Source organism: Daphnia magna, linkage group LG2 (assembly GCF_020631705.1).
Source record: "Daphnia magna isolate NIES linkage group LG2, ASM2063170v1.1, whole genome shotgun sequence".
NCBI classification, from domain to species: domain Eukaryota; kingdom Metazoa; phylum Arthropoda; class Branchiopoda; order Diplostraca; family Daphniidae; genus Daphnia; species Daphnia magna.
This window is the reverse complement of record NC_059183.1, coordinates 4,012,382-4,032,984: the sequence shown is the minus strand read 5'-3', so window position 1 is coordinate 4,032,984 and position 20,603 is coordinate 4,012,382. Positions and strand designations below refer to the sequence as shown.

The 20,603-nt window shown below is 37.1% G+C and overlaps 1 protein-coding gene across 5 annotated transcripts; it reads right to left on the bottom strand.

Moving 5' to 3' along the window:
- Positions 1–819: 819 nt before the first annotated feature.
- Positions 820–20,565, bottom strand: LOC116917169 (small G protein signaling modulator 2). 5 transcript variants are annotated; one of them, XM_045170134.1, is made up of 27 exons: positions 20,158–20,565; positions 19,540–19,742; positions 19,385–19,468; positions 19,200–19,243; positions 14,779–14,854; positions 13,386–13,548; positions 10,344–10,550; positions 10,212–10,279; positions 9,687–9,838; positions 9,041–9,208; positions 8,574–8,701; positions 7,636–7,703; positions 7,397–7,576; positions 6,453–6,644; positions 6,236–6,304; positions 5,582–5,810; positions 4,589–4,728; positions 4,177–4,301; positions 3,855–4,103; positions 3,685–3,789; positions 3,497–3,602; positions 3,227–3,423; positions 2,779–2,903; positions 2,207–2,386; positions 2,034–2,143; positions 1,158–1,325; positions 820–1,101 (listed from the first exon to the last, which is right to left on the bottom strand). In XM_045170134.1, the coding sequence occupies exons 3-27, from the start codon at positions 19,407–19,409 to the stop codon at positions 1,013–1,015; spliced, it is 3,363 nt and encodes a 1,120-aa protein (XP_045026069.1). In that variant the 5' UTR covers positions 19,410–19,468; positions 19,540–19,742; positions 20,158–20,565; the 3' UTR covers positions 820–1,012. The 5 variants fall into 5 exon arrangements, with proteins under 5 accessions (XP_045026069.1, XP_032778429.1, XP_032778431.1 ...); XM_032922538.2 differs by having other exon boundaries at positions 19,385–19,742; XM_032922540.2 differs by having other exon boundaries at positions 7,397–7,564; positions 19,385–19,742.
- Positions 20,566–20,603: the final 38 nt, after the last annotated feature.

Genomic DNA, 20,603 nt, shown 5'->3' with positions numbered 1-20,603 from the left:
TGGCTCGGCAACGGGATTACGGCTGGCAGACTAGGGAGGACGACGGCGACGGGCTCCGGAACTGACTGTAAAAGGGGGGGGGTTTCAGGAACAATAACTGACACTTTACGCGACAAATTGGTGAAGAAAAGTGAAAAGTGAGTGTATTTCACCGTTGTCTGACTTCTTCGAGCGTCCGATCCTGGAATAGAGGGCACTAGTTGCTGATGATGTTCCCTGCCGGTTATCGATCGGTAACCTTCCCGATAACCCTGCGGGAACTGAACCTATATTCTGGCCGGATGAACTCTGCAGGCTCCGCCTCATTGAGTCCAACCCTCACGTCGTTCCTTTCACCCTTAACAGGTGTCTCCATATATATGGAAAAGCACTCAGGCAGTTCTAATATCACTGTCTCGCACTCCAGCCTCTCAACTACGGCTCTTGCGAGCCGTAGGCCGTCTTAAGTCGTTTGCTTCCGCTCATCGACTTCCCTATCCTCGGTGGCGCGGCAATCCACTGAGGATGACTCGGCTGAGTCTATCCTGCTTCGGCCAAAGGGTTGTAACCCGGACGAGGGCTGTGAGCTTCGTCCGTCGGAATTTCCGACAAAAGCATTTCAGGTCGACCGACGGAGGAGGAGCTTATGCTGCTGTAAAGACCTCTAAACCTTCGGTTATTTAGTAAACTAAATCCTTCAGGGATAACCAAAGACCTGTTTTCATTTCCACCAATTTGACTGTTTCCATTTTCACGGTATGTATTTTGTTCAGTTCACCCGTTCAGCAACAGAATTTTCACAGGTAAAAGAATATTTACGATAATAATAAAAATCGTATATAAATTGAATAAAATCATGTATTAAATTAAATATCGCTCAGTAAAACTCTAGATGTGTTTCACGTAAATGTCTGCATTTTGTCTCAGTTTGACGGAAATTCGAGAACAACAAGAATAGATATCAAACTATAAAATCTTACAACCACGACGATTTTTTTTTTTTCAGATCAATAGCTACTATATGGCAGTTTCGCTATTTATCATCGATTAGCATTTGAAGCTGAAGTACTAAATCACGTGCCATTTGCAGAATGATTTTGGTGTCATGCCGTTCAGCCATTTCTAAAACAATCTCACATGAAATTTTGCGCAAGATTTTAAAAGATTTGGTTTCTTACCATTAAAGAATTTGATTATATCAGTGAAATCCATTGCATTAGCTAGAATGATTTCACGGTAGTGCTGAACTAATGCTAATGCAACGAAGAGAACGAAATGCGGAGAGGAAATTGAGCGCGCTGCCCATATGGTTTCCCATACCAGAAAGACATCTTCGTACGCAAGCTCTAATGAACAATAAAGAATTAACAATATCAACTATGTTTTAGGTTTATGCTTTGTGTTCCAGTTCTCATCGTGTTACCAAGAAGATGGTGGAAACACGTTGTTAAAAATATTCAGTGCTAAATAACAAAGCTCAATAATAGCTGTAACGGGAGGACGGCCCAAAATTAATGAACACCGTCCCAGGAAGCAAGGAAATAAAATAATTGAACTATTTAGTTTTTTTGTCCCGTGATTGCTGTATAACATTTATCTAAGCAATTCAGTAATACTTTGAAACTAAATTGTTCATTACAGCCATTGATGTGTAATCGTAATCGAGCTAGTTCGGACCGATTAAAAATTTAACTTATAAAATTATAGTATTTGTTTAGACAAAACAATTGAGTTGAACTAATTTTGAGACATATAACTCGGTGGCTAGGAGAACAAAACTGCAAAATTAAACAAACAGAATTCAAAAATTTTTTTACAATAAAAAAATTAGCTTTTCTTTCACTTTTCAAAATGAAATACTTTTCTATAATGACCATGCAGTTGATTACAAAGCACAAAAGTAATCCCGTGTGCTAAACCCCCCGCTCCCCCCCCCCCAAAAAAAACACCTTATTATTTTTCTTTAAACATTCAGAAATCCTTCATTCAAAAACAAATTTGACTACTTACGAAAGAAAAACCATTTCTAATATGGATCCCAAAGGGAATTTTACCTCTTTTAAAGTCCAAGAGAAACCAGCGATAACAGAAATAGAAATGGGTGTAGTCCCCATTTTGATGCATCAGGTCATAAATCTCGCTATCAAGGATCTGAATGAGTAATCTATGAAAAGACATAATATCTCGTAATTTTTTACAAAAAAAAACAATTAAAGCTTTATAATACCTCATATTAGAAAAATGGCTGTCCATAGCGCCCCCTTGTGGAAAATTCTCTGACATTCGTTTCATTAGCTCGCAAAAACATGAATATGTTAAAGCCTCGTCGTCAAATATGACAAGTAATGGAGCAACCAGATCACACATGCCTTGCATGTAACCCATATCAAGGTGGCACCAAACATATCTGATAGAAAAGGAGAAAATAAGTATGAAAAGTAAGTACACTTGCATCCAGAAATCCCTTCTTCTGCCTAAATGTGAACGTTATTCGCCAGCATACTGATCAATTTTAAAATAAAGATTAATCCGGCCGTTATATCAGCCAGCGTTTATAAGTTTTTTTTTTTTTTTTTATCATTGTACCGCTTCTGACCGCCACGTTTGTGAGGTCCCGGGATCGTTCTGTAGAGAAGCTACCTCTAGTGATGGAATAAACGGCCGGGGAAACGAGGAAAGAAGTAATAGGACAGCAGCCGGAAAGGTGGGGAGTCTCGAAATTGGTCGTCGGCAACGAGGTTTGTGCAAAGGTAACGAAGAACTTTTTTATCGGTTAAAGGTTTGGCAGCAGCTACTTACGTGCACATAATATTACGGAGTTTTTCAAGATTGGCAGGCGTAAAGTAATGATAATTCCTGTCACATCGCTGAACGTCCTTTTCAATTCTGTGTAGATTAAGACCATACTTTTCCAACAGTTCCGCCTTAAATAAAAACGAAAACAAGTTATTATTCGTTGCAGGTTCACATGTTGCAGTTCTATCCAAATTTGAGCTATCGAAACAAAACAAATTGTGGATTTCTTCTCGACAAGAACTTTAAAAAAATCCGTGATACATTAATCAATGACAAAATTTAACATTTAAAGGAAATTTGATGGTTCGCTTCCCTCTGGTATCTACCCACCAAAAGAAACATATTTTGCTAAATGACTGTAAAGGAGAACGTCGTCTTTCATCGGCGCTCCCTACCTTCATTCTCCTGACTAAATCAGCTATATTATAAACACGGAATAAAGTTTCCTTACCGTGTAAATTCCCCCCTGCGAGCTTACAGGCGAAACGCAAGACGAACGTGATCCTATGCTGCAGCGATCTAGGCCGTCATCAGCGCATAGAATAGGCAAACTGAGGCTTGTCTCTTTTGCCGAGTTAATGTCGACCATGGTTAAACCATTTTGATGGTTTGTCGCACACTGATTCTCTAGCGTCGAAGGTTGATGTGCTGTAATAGGTTCAAAGAACAATCAATACAAGAACAATTTCAGCGAGACTTTACTCATTTTAGATTAGCTTACGTTGCGTGCTACCGGTCACTAATGCTGTTTCATTGCATGCAGAGGGATAGGGTGTTATTACTTTGACCAGAGCAACGCCTGTGGAGCACACGTCTTTGCTTTCATTCTGAACATGCAAAAACAAGACATAGTTATTGCCATTTGCGATTTGAACAAATCTGTCGATTATGCAAGATGTGTCAAACAACCTTCTCCTCTGATCCTAAGTTTTCGACAGTGATGTCCATTGTAGTTCTCATTTCACTTTTGTCGTTTTCCGAAGTATCTGTTTCGGTTTCTTCACAATCGAAAACCTTCGTGTAAAAGCAAATGATTAATGGAATTGACTTCGTTGTTCTGCTTTACTTCTGTATACTACCTCATTACTCAATCTCCTGCAATGGCCTTCTAAATGGCCGTCAAAAGGCGGCATCCCACCCTGGGAGCCGCAAGAAAGTTTGGCAAGACTAGCAGCAATATTTTCTTTATCCCGCTGACGTATTATAGCTTCAACAGCAAGCCACTCAGACATCGTTGTTTCATAAGTTGTTTGCATTGCTCTGTTCTGCATGAGCCGCTCATCTGGGGTGCTTCCAAATGGGTAGTGACCTAGTAAGTATGGCCAAACCTACTCGGGAAAGAGAAAATAAGGCACGTAATTACACGTCCTAATGTTAAAATGATCAAATGTGCGTGAAGACCTGTTTGCGTAGATGATGTGATATTCCTCCGTAGTACGTCAGACGAAATAATTCATGGGAATCGCGTACAACACCATCGATGAACAAACGTTTCCAATTTTCTTCGTTGATTCCATTGCATACGTCTAAGATTCGATTTATTAATTGTAGCATCAAAATAAATAACATTCAAAATCATCATATTATGCAGTGGTTTACCGTTAATCACTCACTAAAAATCTATTGAAATAGCTAATGTGTAGCTCCCTAAGAAGATCCTGTTATTTGGTTTTAACATCGAGTATTCCCATCAGTTCAGTTTTACAGTTACGCCGTGAAAAACACCCTTATAGTGACAAAACTTAAGTTCTCTAATGCAAACCCTTTTTATTAGAGCACGAATGAGGTTAAATAACTATTTGATAATGCTTACGTGGAATAATTTTATGATTTACTAATCCAGAAAGATGGGTCCTCACGATGCGCAGATGTCTGCAGTGCCCGAGCCAGCCGTAAAAGGCTCTCGAAATGATCTGCCGCTTCATGGTTTCGCAAAGCAGTTGCAAAGACTTTCTGAAAATATAAAATTTGTTGTTTTTGTTGCATGACGCATGTGCTGAACAATTAAGGTGACTTGAATCGTCATTTCTAAATTAAAACTTCAGAAGGAAATCAGTTTTTCAACGGTTCGATTTGTTTTCCGATTTATTGGGCTACGCATTTTTTTTTTATTTTTTATTTATTTATATTTTTTGTCCTATTGATTCCAAGTAAAAAAAAAAACGAATCGAAAAATAATGGTTCAGGCCGCAGCTCATTTTTTCATTACAAGACTTTGTTAGAAAACGTGGCCGAAAATACTTTTTCCCTGCCCAATTTAATTGAGTTCTTTTTCTTGTTTCTCTTCCGCAGCAACACTATAAAAAATGGGGACTAATGATGTTCTCAGGCATCCCTTTAACTTTTACGGCGCGCACAGGAGCTAGAGGAGGACATACTGTATTACGTATATATGTGTTCCATTTAACGCGCTCCTATGTCTATTTCCATGTACGCTGTCTATGCATGTGGCAACGCGCCTGCATACAGTTTTCTGGGAAATTCCTTTTCTGGGTGGTTTCATTTTAAAATGTACAGTAGGCCTCGGTATTTTTGTAACGTTTCGGTTACAAAATCGACACCGATTCCGAAATTTTCGTTCCAAATCAGCACAACAGCTGATTTTGGTATTATTCTATTCAAATTTCAAATCGTATGACAGTCTTCAATATACCATATGCTTGGTATTTAAGGCGATCTTCGACGTGAAATAAACAATTTTTTTTTTTTTTTCAAATTGCAAATATTTTCACTAAAATAGCCTACTCCTGCTTTAGATACAAGATTCAAATTAAAAGTCATAATCATGATGGAAAAAGCTGCTTACCCACGTTTCCGAAAATTTTGGAATATAACTATAGGTGACGATTCCATGGGAGTAGAACCCGCAACCGCCTCCAAGAACACAGAGTTGACTGTGCTAGGGCTTGTTTGCTCCGCAACACTTATACTTGAGATGAAGCTTTTAGAAGAAGAAGACGAGCTACCACTCGAATCTGTTGAGTTGAAAGGGTGGATGTGGTTAGCTGGCCACCACCGGGGCGGACGTGGTCCCCCTAATTGACAATAAGAGTTTATTCAATGACCCAAATTTGCTGGTCCAGAAGTTTCCGCTAACCATTCAACGGTAACTTTTTTTTAATTAGATGTTTTCTCTAAAAGCTTTACTTTATTCGTAAAAAGCTAATTTTGTCGATAGGTGCATAGCGGTGCATAGTCAAAATCAGCATGTGTGATTCCAATCAAAGCACCAGGAACATAGTCCCCACTTTGTTGCATTTTCAACATTGCCGTTATTTGTTTATGTAGCCTAGACTACTCTAAAGGCAATAGGCTAAAACAATGCGTCAAAAGACTTCATATTAAAAACGAGCAAAAAACGCAGGAGGGGTTGTTCCTAATGCCTATAATATAGCTTTGTAGGCCTTTACTGTTATTATTCTTTAAAAGATTGGCAAGCTTCACTAGAAACAAAATTTACCTCGACAGAGGCTGCCGGATGCTTCTTGGGATACCGAAGCGTTGTCATCAATTGTCTCTCGGAATAACTCTAAACGCAAAGCATCCCATAAAACGTTAGGAAAATGACGTACAGGCTACTCAATTTTAAGGTGCTATAGGAAGAAGAAGCTAAGATACTTATAGATGCAGGAAATGTTATCTATATTTGAACTGCTAGCGAAAATAGTGGTACACACCTGCATTGTGTTCGAAATCAAAATCGTCGCTCACGGCGGTAACGATCCGAAAAACGTAGTCCGATGAAACAGTTGCGTCATCCAGATTTTCTTCCTCGTTGCCGTTGTTTTCAGTCGGACTGTAAGTCGTTGTTGCAAGGAAATCTTCTCCGTTTAACAGTCCTCTCCTTTTTATTTTTGGAAAAACCTTTCCTGCAAGTGGAGCAAGTAAATTAATTTAGCTGAAAACTTTTGAATAACTTAGCTGCATCTTTGTATGTCACTATCAAATATTTCTTTTATGTGCGATCTGCAATCTTAGTTAAGTATCCATTGTTGGTGTTTAGTACGTAACGCTAGTTTCCAAAAAGGATTTTGTTTGTTTCTCTGAAACCATCTCGAACTACATATTTTCTGGTTCGCCAGACTACACAACGGTACATCATTTCATTTTTCCTATAACTTATAGAATAGACCCAGGAACAAGATAAAGGCTCTGCCCACTATAGTTCGCCATCTCTTATTCCAACGTAGACTATACCCCGATGAACAAGTGAGATAACCGAATTTCGGAAAGTTAATTCAATATATTTCTATATACCAACGGGATTCGTAATTAATTTGTTTTCCCAAACAATGCTTTATATATGTAGATTTAAACTAGACGCATTAAATGACGAAAGAAATTTATAACTATCTTATTTAGTCAGTCATATATCAGCAGTCTTCAGTCTAGTCATAGGTTAAAACAGCTAAGAAGTTTTAATTAATGTTTCTCAGTTTTGACCCCAATTTTTTAAAAATAAAGGTTAACAACATTGACCAGAGACCACGATCCTTTGAACATTAACTATCAGATGTGCACAATTTCAACGTCATGCAGTAAGTAGACCTATAGATGGTAACGTGTCCTTGTTACAGGGACTTTAGAACGGAAAATCGAGATTATACTACAGATTAAATACCTTTATCGGTTTGAGTCCAGAGTGGTGGATCAAGTCGGCCTTGTGGATACAATCCAGTCTCCAAACAGGTTAGAAAGGCCAACATGTGACCTCCGGCGGGAAAATGAATTGCTGGATACTGGACTCCATCCTGTCCGACAAGCACCATACTTCCCCCTAATCCACTGCCTAAAGAGCAAACTATTAGATATAGTTCGTGCTGCTCTACAACGTTTCTGGGAACGCAAACAAGAAGCTACCTTTCTGGTGACAGTGAACGTAGACTATATCATACAAGTTGATGTGTAGAGCATAATTCCAAAATATGCTGAATGAAAGTTAAAAACCCCCGTAAAAAAGGGGTTTAAACGTAGTTATTCATGAAATCCGATGTGTTTCATCAAAATAAAATAGACAAAAATCCTTAAGTATTAGCACTCATATCTTTAACAGACTCTGTCGCGTATCACGTTTACAAAAACTAGAAATAATGCTGCGATAGAGCTGAAACAGAGCTGCTTTTTCCTTCGTACGAACATCAACAATCTTATCCTAAAACGGGGGGGAGAGAATATATCATTGCAAAGATTGAATGTTCAACTGAGACTGCCTTATTAGCAGCCCTCGACGCCGACGAGATAGAAAGAAAACAATTCTTTCTGATTGTTTTAGAAAAATACACATAGCAAACATAAAAATCATAACGATTTCTTTCCCGTCTTCAAAAATTGGGGCGACTGGGAATACGTGACAAGTCCGCACAGCCTTAAAAGAACTCAAAATCTGATTTAAAAAAAAAACGTAGTTCACTCCTATCGCAAAAAAAATATTTACGAGAAGATTCGTGAAGCAAATAATGCCTATCTTGAAATAACGTTGGTTTTTTCTGGATGATGGGTTTTACGTGGAAAGCCTTTCCCGGGTACACCGAACATTTAAGACGGATCGAATTCTTGTTTAACAAAAATTCTTAAAGACAAATATGCCATTCTTACAACAAAAGAGAACCCAGAAAAAAAAATGGCTGTAAAGATATGTAACGCAAGCTCGCTTTTCCGCAAACGTTCGGACGCGCCTTTCACTCAAGATGTATAGTGTTGAATACCTTTGCTACGCAATGGATATTTGCGAAACAACTGAAAACATTTCTTATCTATTGCTTAAAACTATAGAAAACATATAGACTAAGTCTACGTACCTTTTGTCGATTCCATCAAAATCGCTTGTCCCACAATTCATTAACTGATTCGGCGTCCATTTTAGCGTCAATGTTTCTATGGTGTGGTGCAAGGAAAGGTAGCCAGGAATTGGTTCCACCATCTCACTCTGCTTAAGAAAAAGTGTTTTTTTATTTTTTAGCTATACGCACTGCAAAAATGTAAAGGCTTATGAAGTGTCAAAAGCTATGACAGGTTCATGGGCCTTCGAGTTCGCATTTCATCACTGCAAACCTGAGTTACGGTGTTAAAATAGTAACACAGTCATAGTCATTTCGGAGCTAAAAAGATTAGCGCTATAACGTTAAGCAGAAGCTGCAATACACTATTGCAAATAAAGAGATAATCGAGTTCGAAAAGCCTCATTGAGCTGAAAACCCATGGTAATAAATTTGAATACTCCACACTCGTCACTTTATGAGAATATAAGGGATTATATCACATTTACCGCTAAGACGAGGACATTGTTTTTGCCGTAAAGGAGAATCATTTTATTGTTCTGGTGAAGAGATTCCACATAGTTCTTCGCCGTCGAATTTGCCGAACAACTTCGACTTCCCACGGAACCAATGGATTCAACGTCACTACTTCCTCCTCCTGGTAAAATTTTCCGGTACTATGGTGTGGTAAAAACAAAAAAAGGCAGCATTTGCAATCAGGTTGCATTTAGAAGGAAACTATAAGCGACCAGACCACTATAGCAGCATTAAAAAACATCACATAAGAATATCTCTTTCTCTTTTCTTTCTTTCAGCCTGTTATTCGTATAGTACAAAGGAAATAAGTCTACTTCTATAGGCTTATTCTGATTAATTCGGAAAAGTAAACTTACGCAAAAATAAAATTGGCGAGCGTTTTCTATTTGTGATGAGAAAAAGTATTATTTGAAATAGTAGATTTCAGTAAAAACGAAATAAAATGAAAAAGTGTTTTTTTTTTTTTTTTTTAGCTGAAAAAGTTTACAGTAAGTTTTAACGATATGTCGTCGTGTCGTCATGCCGTCGACTATTTTATTCACCTTTCGGGATATGTCGGCCATTTTGTCTGTCGGGATAAAATGGGATGAATTAACAGATTTGCGTAAAGTGACTTACGTTCAGGCCTGGACGTCGATTCGCTGGCGAAGTGGCACCAGCTGATACGCAGCTAGATATGCGGTGTCTCTGAACGAGTTCGTCAGCTGGTGGGTCCGTCCAGTAATGATCCTTCACTTTCATTTTGGTGAATTCGAGAGCGCAAGGGCCAGCTTCAAGAAGAAAAAGTTTTAATAGATCTCATAGCAGTATCCATCAACTGACGATAACATGTGCACTTTAAAAATTAAAACATTAAAATTAATGACAGGAATAACCATTGTAATCCACAACCTGATGAAGTTTGTTGCTGGATTCTAAATTGCCCTTGGTTTAGTGAAATTATATTCTAGTAGTCTAAATTGAAAACATAATCCACGCTCACCGAATGAGCAAAACTTGCCGTTTGTTCTAGCATAACGAGCCGCCATTTAACATTACAAATAAGACTAATAAAATATGAAGTGAATAACCAAGTATCAGTACGAGTTAAAAACAAAAACGAAATTAAAAATACATATACCGTATATAGTATGTTAAACTCACCAAGTAGATGGCCCAAAAGAGAGCCGTATTCCGGATCCGCTACGAGAGCGTCCTTTTCATAGTATTTGCTGTTCAAAAGAAAACCATGTGTAAACATATCGATCAATTTGTTGTTATGATGGAAATACTCACGAATGACTTTCAACTATGTGCTCAATAATCCCTGCCAAACTCCGTTCGAAAAGAGCCAATCGGATCCAAAGATACTTTTGCGCAATAGTCCCTTTGGCCAACCATGACCCCGAATTTCTTTTTTGTAGCACAGGCTTGATGACCCCTCCACCTGTTCCTCCACAAGAAAGCATCCTGGTGATGCTGTCTCCACTAGAAGATGATCTCCTGTTCAAAAGAAGTTTTCTATTTTTTTTAATGCATTTTCCTTAGAATTAGATATAAGGCAAATTAATGAAGGAATGGTAATTCTATGACACATAGCTATGCCATTCGCGCAAAAAAAATGCGATATGCATATTGTAACGCCTATTTTTTAAATCTTTAAATAAAAATTAACACGTTATTTGATTGGTAGATAGTCTAATATTCTGATCACTTAGTTTAGTGTTAATTATCCGGAATGACAACGACACGCGTACAGTTGCATCCATTCAACGCTTTTGAATATTGAAAATTTATTGTAAGAATTTGCAGCGAATTTAAAAAAAAATATGGGCGTTATAGACAAGGATATACCAAGGCTGGTTAGAAGTAGGAAAATCGGTTTTCGAAATGTTGAAAAAAAAATTATTATTATTATAATGCAAACATTCCTTGAAACTCAATGCTTCTCCCCCATGCCCAATATCCTCCATCTTTTTAGGCACGGAAACCAAAAACCCCTAAAACTAGGGGAAGGATTGCAAAATTTTTCTACCCAATGCAACTGTTTTGTTGGTGATCAACCAATAGGGTCTGTGAACCCGGATATCGTCTGCGCCAAACAGCCAAAAGGTTGCCTTTGTGTTAACCCTGGAAAAGCCAAAAGAGAAATTGCCTTCTCCCCTTCATCGTCTATCTTTTTTCTATTTCTCCTAACTTACTTCTCCGCCTTTGTTTTCCTTAATCCCCTGCAAAATAATTGAGTAAACTGATCCGCAGCACAGTGTCTAAGAAATTATATAGGAGGCTTTACGCCAAGAATTATTTTCGTGCGCAGGCCCGCCAGAAATGGCCGAGTTTCTGCTACTACAAAGTTAAAAACAGAAATTAGTATCGCCTCGCTAGAGGTAAATATAGAGAAAATATGAAACTGAGAAACTATACGTTTCTGTCTAACAGGTTTCAGCAACTGTTAAAGGTTTGTTTGCTTTGTGTTTTTCTCGATCTGTGAGATCAAATCAAATAACTGTGCATGTAATCTATACTGTGCTGTATACTGCGTTGTTAATTTTAAGATAGATAGAGTTAGTCATCGTTGGCACACTTTTTTTTACTTTAGCTTACATTTTCTTATTTTAAAACCCTTTAAATGGCTTCTAGCCTTAAAAAAAAAAATGAACAACAATTTTGCTATCTTGATTTTTTAAAACGCCTCTCTGCGTCCGTATAAACGTAACTTACGTTTGAAAAAAGGTATTACCACTATGTTCAATCAACCAAAAAAAAAATTGGTTCATATTGAAAGGCATTTGCAATTTTTCCCAGCGACGAAAAGGGGTTTATTTCTAGTTTTACAATTAAAAGAGATATAGCAAAATACTAATGGGGCCAACGGTTCAGTGCCACCCGGACTGCCCCAAACCGTCACCAGACCGTTCTGTTCACCAACCGAAACACGATTGGTTCGGTTCTTTTGCGGTAAAATCGGTGTTAACCATCTCGACATGACCCGAAATGATTTTGGAATTGAGACTAATGTAATTCCCTTCAAGCTCCATCCCATCCATCAGCACCAAACTTCATCGGCACAAACGGCTGCAGTTACAGTTCTGAAAGGTGCGGTTCGGTTCCGGATCTCTTTTTTTTTTTTTGCTTTCGATCTCCGGTAGCTACGGTGCGGTATATGGAAAAGTATTGATTCGTCTGTACTATTGGCATTCTTAAAGAAGACCACCAATTGTAACAATAAAACTAATGGAAATAAAATTATTCCAACATCACTGATCGGAACAATATTCACGCGGATATGTCCTGCAGCAGCGCCCCAGTTATGTGCTCCTTTTGAGGCCATTTCTCTCCACCGAGGGTTCACCTTTCCCTGTCCAGGGGTGTTGCTCAAATATCCAATTTTCATCACATAAAACTATCTTCGTGATAAAGAAAATGTAACAAAATGAAAGCAAAGAAAACTCTCTACACTAACAATATTTTTAAGATTTTTCTATGATTATATAACGAAATAATGAACTTAATTGACGGTCATCTTTACATTAGGAAATACGGAGATGTGTCAAATTTTGTCTTCTAAAACCATTAGGCGCTTAATGATGGTGCGCACGTATACAGTAGGTAAAAGTCTGTCATTTTTTATTCGATGAACACAAGCGAAATAAAAAAAAAAATGATCTACTGGCCTCCAGGCCAAAAGCGCCACTATTACTTGCGTTGTCTTTGAAGAAGATGAATAATGTTCGGTTTTATTTGTAGCTACAGTATGTACAGCTAATTCATTGCTTACGACGAAAGGAGTCATTTAGCTTTCCATGATGACAAACCAATATAAATTACCGTCACGCGTCGACGATATCTTGTGCTGAAACAATTTTATTCGGCAATAAGCAGATCTATTCGATTTCTCTTATCGAGGCCTACCTAACTTCTTTTTATTATTATTGAAGTTACAAGAAAATCAATACGACCGGATGGGTCACGTGCAGACACAATTTGGAATGTTCTCGTCAACATTTTATTTTTCATTGGATGCTCTGACGACATAGTTCTGCTCGATTATCGTTCACTGGTTTTTCAAGGACATCTTACCTCCATTTTTCGCTTACTTAATTCCATGCTTGCGCACGATATTCAACTTAATCCCCAAGAGGTAATTGCTGATTGATGAAGTCTGAAATGAGGATGTCGGTTAAAGTTATAGAAGACCCATACCAGTGAAAGTATTTTGAGACCGTTTGAGACCTAGCTTAGCAGTTGCTTTCGTTGTTTATCGCTTGAATACAGTTTAGATTGGTTGCTTTCAATAAAAAACAATCCAAAAATTTTTAAATAAAAATGAGTACATACTTCACTCCGTCACAGGATTCGGCTTCTATTATCAGCTTGGAAATAGTCCCAGCTGGGGGGTATGCTTTGGCAATTTTGTGCATCAAAGCCGTTGTTGAGGATGAACGAAATAAACCCAGGGCTCTTCTTCGGAGTCCGTGACATAAACAACCCTCCACGGCAGCTGTGAAATATATCAACGAGAGATTTAGAATGTTAAATTGAGACACATTCAGTAGAATAGTAGACTAACAATACTCTTTCTTTTTCGGATTTAACAAACAAAAGGCTTGTAAACGGTTTGGCTCGCATTTTAAAAAGCTTTTATTATTGCTTAGAAATAAATTTGTAAATCTTGTCGAAGGGCAACACCGTGCATTCGCGGATATCAGTGTAGTTTTATCAGCGCTTAATTGAATTCCATAAAAAATGCAGTGAAGAGAACAAAAGGGGTAATAGAAATTTATAATTGTTTCGAATGGGATTTTGGGGCTGCCTTAATAAAAAAAGACTTGCATTAAGGTTCCAAATGTTAAGTGAAAAAATAAGGAAAGCGCTGCTAGGCTACTTTTAAAAAATTCAAGTATAACAGATAAAGCAAGCTACTTTCACGCTTAAAGTGCGCGATAAAATTCAGCATGCGTATAGAACTCTGTATATGTACTGTATACTTATACTAAAAACCTAGAATGGGAATTGCAATGCTATGGCTGGGAACAGCTCACTTAAGGCTGGAAGAAGTGTTCCACAACCGCAGCAAAAACCCGAGTTGAATGGCTAATGGAAACAAAACAGGCGTGTGTTGCAATTGCAATTGAAGTGAAACAGATGCAAAAAAGTTGTGATAGCCATAGTATGTGGAAATATTGGCAAAACAGGACAGATCTTCGAACTTTTCAATTCGTTTTCAAATTACACAAGTTCGTCGAATTGCGCTTCGAAATCGATTTTGGAACCCCAGAACAGAAAGTCTATTCGACTCTGAAGAATGCCTTTGGGGGGAAATAAAAACTGCAAATTTCTAGCTCGTTTGCCATACTGCTACACAGAAATCGAATTTTAACGAATTTATCTGTTTCCTTGTTCTAGTTCGTTACGTGTGCGCACGATTAATTAAAACCGCAACACCTTAAAAACGGAAAGGGAAATCTTAGCAAAAAGTGTGCTGCCTACCGCTTATTCAAACGATTTTTCTTATAAAATTTCCAAAACGCTGTTAGTCTGCTCATAAAGTTCTCGTATATCTCTATACATATTCCTCTGTTATTATCAATATGGTAAAATTAATTTTACTTCAGCACAGACCATTCAAAATACGCACGTTTTTTACCATTAGATTGACCGTTTTTGTAGCAGGTTAACATAGCTTGTTGAAAACACGAAATGAAAACTAAAGAATTGTAAGGCATATTACCGCATAGAGATGTGACGGAACTGCTGTCTTGGTGCACAAACTTCCGGGTCACTGCTTCTTCCATGATTTGTTTAACCTTAATGAAATGAAATCCTGGGTAATTTTTGACATTCTTGTGTACGATAAAATCAATTGTTTTGTTTTTTAACAATCCGCTTATCGACATCATAATCGGAGCAAAATTATTTGATTCACTATTCAAGTATGAAGACTGTGTACAATAGCTGATTAGCGACTTCATTGGTAAAATGACGCAATAGCATTTATTTATCTATGCGATTTGACCGGATAAAAAATTTTTATTCGTGTTGCAACAAATATTTTATGAGGCCTAATTAGGATCTACAGTATTAGTCAAATCATACACAAGAAACTACTTCCAAATTGCTGCATTAATACGAAACAATTCCAGTTGCGGTGATTACCATTGCTTAAGACATCAAAGAGCCGTATTCATATTTCGTCTGTCATCACAAAAGAAGATCTTTTACGAAAATAAGAATATGATTTGCATGATCAGCAAAACATACTTTTATTTGTATTTATCGGAAGGGGACGCATAATTCACGGGCGCGAACAGAGTGAATTCCGACCAACCATGTTAAGGGAGCAGTTAAAAGAAGAAAGGTTATAGAATCAAGTCGTTAGAACAAAACGAACCGATAGGAAATACCTGTTTTGGGATTACTGTTCTTCCAATCCGCCCACGATTTATTATACGCTAAATCTAACCGGTTCATCGCATTGCACCTATCTCCCAAATAATGGGGATTTTATTCCAGATATTGCCGGATATTGCCACTAGGCCTACGCTACACCTTTTAATCAGCCAACTTTTTTGCGTTCATCTCTGTTTGATCGATCGACCCAGTACGAGTTGCTGTCAATGCAAAAACGGAACCCAGAAAAAATAAAATTCACTTAAACTGTAAACTTGAACTGCTTGGAAGCAAATCACTTTTACAATTATCATTTTTCTATGTTATTACGCTTTGTTTGGCCATCGAGACTGTGTTCTGGAAGATGATGTATATAAAAAGATATTATTCAGTTTGACTTCATGTGATGTCGGTGCGTTTCTTTAACGGGGCGTGGGGCAGTTAGAAACCTCGTCCGAGAATGCTGAAAAATTACGCTAGTTCTATCTAAAAAAATCTACTAGTTGTCTAATCAGTTTCTAATCATTCCGAATAAATCTGCCTGGCAATTTTTTGCTTCCTAAAATTGTACTTCTCGCCTTTCCATTATACTCTAATGATATGTCGTCTTTTGAAGAAAATTAAGTGATGGGTCAGGCCCAAGCAAAAAGAGTGCTGGTCAACAAAGATCTCAAGTAACACCTTATAGATGTATTTTGATATTGGGCTTGTGAGTAAATGCATGTTTACCTACACTATAGCATTTCCCGATCATTATTATTATTTTTTTTTTTTTTTCAAAAATTAACAGTGTATATTATTTCGAATAAAGGTTGCCAGGTACTCGTTAGTTCCACCTAGTTTTGAGATTAGAAAAAATAGACCAAATTCGCCGCACCCAGAGTCCCAGACGCATTCCGTCTGGGTCTCAGGCTTTAATATAAGATTCTTCGTGTTGAACTTGACTGTGAGGTAGAAGTTACAAATAGTTTTAATCATTTTAATTACACCGCTTTTATTAGATCCATTCTTGACATTTCCTTGCTCGAATTTTTTGCCCCATCACGCTGTTCACCAAATGTTACTCTTCTACATATTGCCACTGAATTCGTGGTTGATGGGGAAATTTAAAAAATGTCAGTGAATAGACTATCTAAGCAGTCCTTTCGTACGGTTCAGCTAGTTATCAACAATTTTTATTTTAACTTCCGTTAAAGCAATTAGGATAGATAATACTTCAGGCAAACGGTGTGAACTGTCCGAAAGCGTTGAATCGTAAATTCAATTGGAGCACTTGACAGTCGTGCATCATAAATCAAGACCGATCAAGACCAACGAAAATAGAAGCGACTCTTCCTATACAAGAGGATGTTTCTGAGTTACAAAGTAAATAACAGACAATGTGGCACGCTAGTTATTTTATGCCCAACAGTGTAAAGTGAAAAGACGCTACCAGTTTAAGAAATTGTGCCATAAAGCTAATGCTTTATAGATATTTAGGATTCTGGTATATATAGGCTACTAAACTGGTTAGACTATTATTTGGACGGAATTAATTGTTCCATACGTTACTCTGCCATTTTTAAGAGTTTTCACGTCCATATTATTTTTGTTTTTTTCCTTTGTAGCGTAGCCTTTTAAATATAAAACTAATAATAAAAGAAAATAAGTTTTTAGGAAGAAGTTTAGTCTTGAGCCACGGCCTCGGGCAGATCACGCTTCGTTTTGACACATCATAGTACGAGGAGATAAAAATAAGGAGAAACGACTTCGATCTATACCGGCTGCACTAAAAAATTCCCCCATGAAGAGAACATTTAGGACTCGGAGGCTTACTGTTGCTACCTGAAAGTGGTATTAGCGTGAGCCACATCGAAACTGGAAAAAAAAATCGCATTCGGCAGAATTTGAACACAGATTACAATTTCACCTGTAAATCTTTCTCAAATGTAATAAGTCTAATAGGTATCTAAGATTTTGCTTCTCTTCTTTTATAAGATTCTCAGAGATCTCAAACTTCACGTTATGACATTATATGATAGCCTAACAAATAACAAATGTCTCAAGGTAATTGTTTTCAAGATGCTATGCTAGTCATGCCCTGTTACTAAGATTTATATCACTGAATCGAAACAATGAGGGGATTGACGTACAAAAAAAATATAATTTTTTTTTTTTTTTTTTTTTTTTTTTTTTTTTTTTTTTTTTTTTTTTTTTTTTTTTGGGGGGGGGGTGGGGGGGGGGGGGGGGTTGGGGGTTTTTTTTTTTTTTTTTTTTTTTTTTTTTTTTTTTTTTTTTTTTTTTTTTTTTTTTTTTTTTTTTTTTTTTTTTTTTTTTTTATATTTTATTAATTTTTTTTTTTTTTTTTTTTTTTTTTTTTTTTTTTTTTTTTTTTTTTTTTTTTTTTTTTTTTTTTTTTTTTTTTTTTTTTTTTTTTTTATATAAAAAATTATTAAAAAATAATTTTTTTTTTTTTTTTTTTTTTTTTTTTTTTTTTTTTTTTTACCCCCCCCCCCCCCCCCCCCCCCCCCCTAAAAAAAAAAACCCCCCATAAAAATTAAATTTTTAATACTACATATGCAACTAGAACTGCCACCCTTACTTTAATACAAAAAGGAAACAAAAAAATATTGACAAAGATATAGTTTTAGAAAACTTAAAGTTTCTGGGATAGGCCATGTTGTGTTCTTGTGTCCGCCCACCAATTTGGTAGCTGCCATCCCAACATGAAATCTTCTTCAAAGAGCGAACAGATTTTGTGGTCATTGACGTCTTCTTGAATTTTATCTCCCTGTCCCAGTATTTTGAACCCCTTATCCTCCCCTATTGCATAACAGTTTGTTTCGTCAAAAGAAGGGAGAATGAACAATTCTATTTCTGAAATATTATGAACTGTTTTCCCTTGGCGTTGAAACTCCTTTTTGCGCCGTGATTTGCGTAATTCTTTTTAGGGCATTATAATTATGGATAACCGGCATATATAGCACCACTGGCTTATTGAAAACAGAATTAAAATTCCTGAATTTGATGCCGTTTGAACTGCACGTCGAGCACGACGTCGACTGTGGTTGGATCGCAAATCATACGGAAATTTTTGTCTTTTTGGATTGCCATGATTTTGTTAGTAAAAAATTCGAATAACCCCAACACAGCAGAATGTCTTGTGACCAGTGTCACATCTCTTTCTATACCTGATTCAGCCATGTTTCTAGGTCACCATTTAGTGCATTGACACGGTGCGCGCATGCGTGACATGATGACAATCCATTCTTGTTGACTGCGGTGTTAATAAATGTTCTATAAAAAAGCATCTGGCAGATAAAAATGGGCCTCTTCATTGCAAAGCAATTAGATATAGAATATCAGCTCAATTTCTAATAAAACTCTTCGCACACGGAGGGCAAAGTCAGTGGAATCGTACGGGAAAAACACTCAGTCGAGAATTGCGATACGGGATGGATCGATTTGCTGCGTGTGGCAGAGTTGCCGCCATAGTAAATGTTATGAAGTGTCAGGATGCCTTAGACGTTGGCGAAGTATAAAATTCGGGTTAACATACTTCAGTTATTCATAATCGCCCCATCTTTTAGGGCAGCATAAGCAAATGATGACAACATTCCTTTTTGTGCACATCGAAAACGACGTTTTGGTGAAGGGCGTGACACCTTCGTATTTAGCTGGAGCGATCGATACGAAATTGAGTGCGTGCCTTACGGCACGATGAAAATATTTAAAGAAATTACAATTACTGTGTATCTGGAAAACGTCGAAAGAAGTTCTTACCTCTTTCTTTACAGTTCTGATCAGACGTTCCTTGAACTCCTTGTCTGGAAAATCAAATTACAAGCTATTAGTTTTTTTGCTCTTTTTCTTACCTACATGTTCCTTTTAAATCTTGAACACGTAAAATAGGCTTAACTAAAGAATATCATTGAGTAAGGAACCAGCTTTGGTTAGGTTAAGCTTACCATTTGATGAGTAGGCCATCTCCATAACAGGTGGATAGTTAGCACAAGCCCAAAATGTAACTGATGATAAAGTATAAGTTGTGGCTGGTAACAGGCAAATTACTAGTCAGAATATAACAGAAATCACGTGAAAAAGTGTTGATAAATTCAAATACCAACTGGTATTTTTGTTCAGTACACTGCCGAGTTGGGGGCACTTGTTGTAGATGCCCGTAGTGCTGACAACTGGTTCGTTCAGCTGCTTGTAGTAAGCAGTAAAACGTACAGAGTACGAGCTCTTCTCACCATTTCCGCCACATCCCGGTGAGGGTGCTCAACAGACATGCGCAGAATAAAGTAACTGCTTGTGCAATAGATACTGCGGAAAATAGATTAATTTTGGTTTACGTAGCTGTGAAAAATTTGAAAAACATAACGTCTAGAAACTTAAAAGACATTACATTTCAAACGATCTTTAAAAGTGAGATGGAAAGGAAAAGGTGTTGAGTATTTTAGTTTGCATCAAACTCGCCGTTACATAAAAATGCAAACCAGCTGAAAAATAAATAAGCTATAGTCTACTAGCATATTATGAAATATAACTAGCATCTCCTACAGCATATGGAGCAAAATATGTTGACTAGTGATATGTTTGAGCAAAAGCGTACCAAAAATCTCTACGAAACGGCTGGCGGAAATTCCATAAGTTGTAAAAAGAAACGTAGCCTACATTAGCGCTCTTTCTCCACAAAACAAAATAAATAAGAAAATAATTAGTTCAAAAATAAAGTTACCTTTCTTGTGAAATGGTAACTGAACCAAAACTAAAGATGTTTTCTTATCTTCAATTTATTTCATGAGCGTAATGTACCTGCAGCCACGTCGAAAAGCGATAAAAAGTAAAGTTACATTCTAAACATTCATAATGTTCTTTTTCATTATGGTAACTCGTGGATTCATAAATTCTAGCTAGGTGAACGCTAGGTGTTTTTTGTCGTCTATATGCAGTGCATATTGCAGAAAAATGTGTCAATTAGGGAAAACAAAACAAGGTGAAACTGACATTTTTCTGCAATTTATACCTGTAAGCGGAAGGGCATACAGTAAAAAAATATATCAGCAAGGCAAAAGAACTGCTTAAAAATAGTCGATTTACTTTAAAATGGAAATTAATTTGTTTTGGCTTATGGTAGCAGGAAAAGTTACATATGGTTGAAAACAAATACAACACAGTCTATGT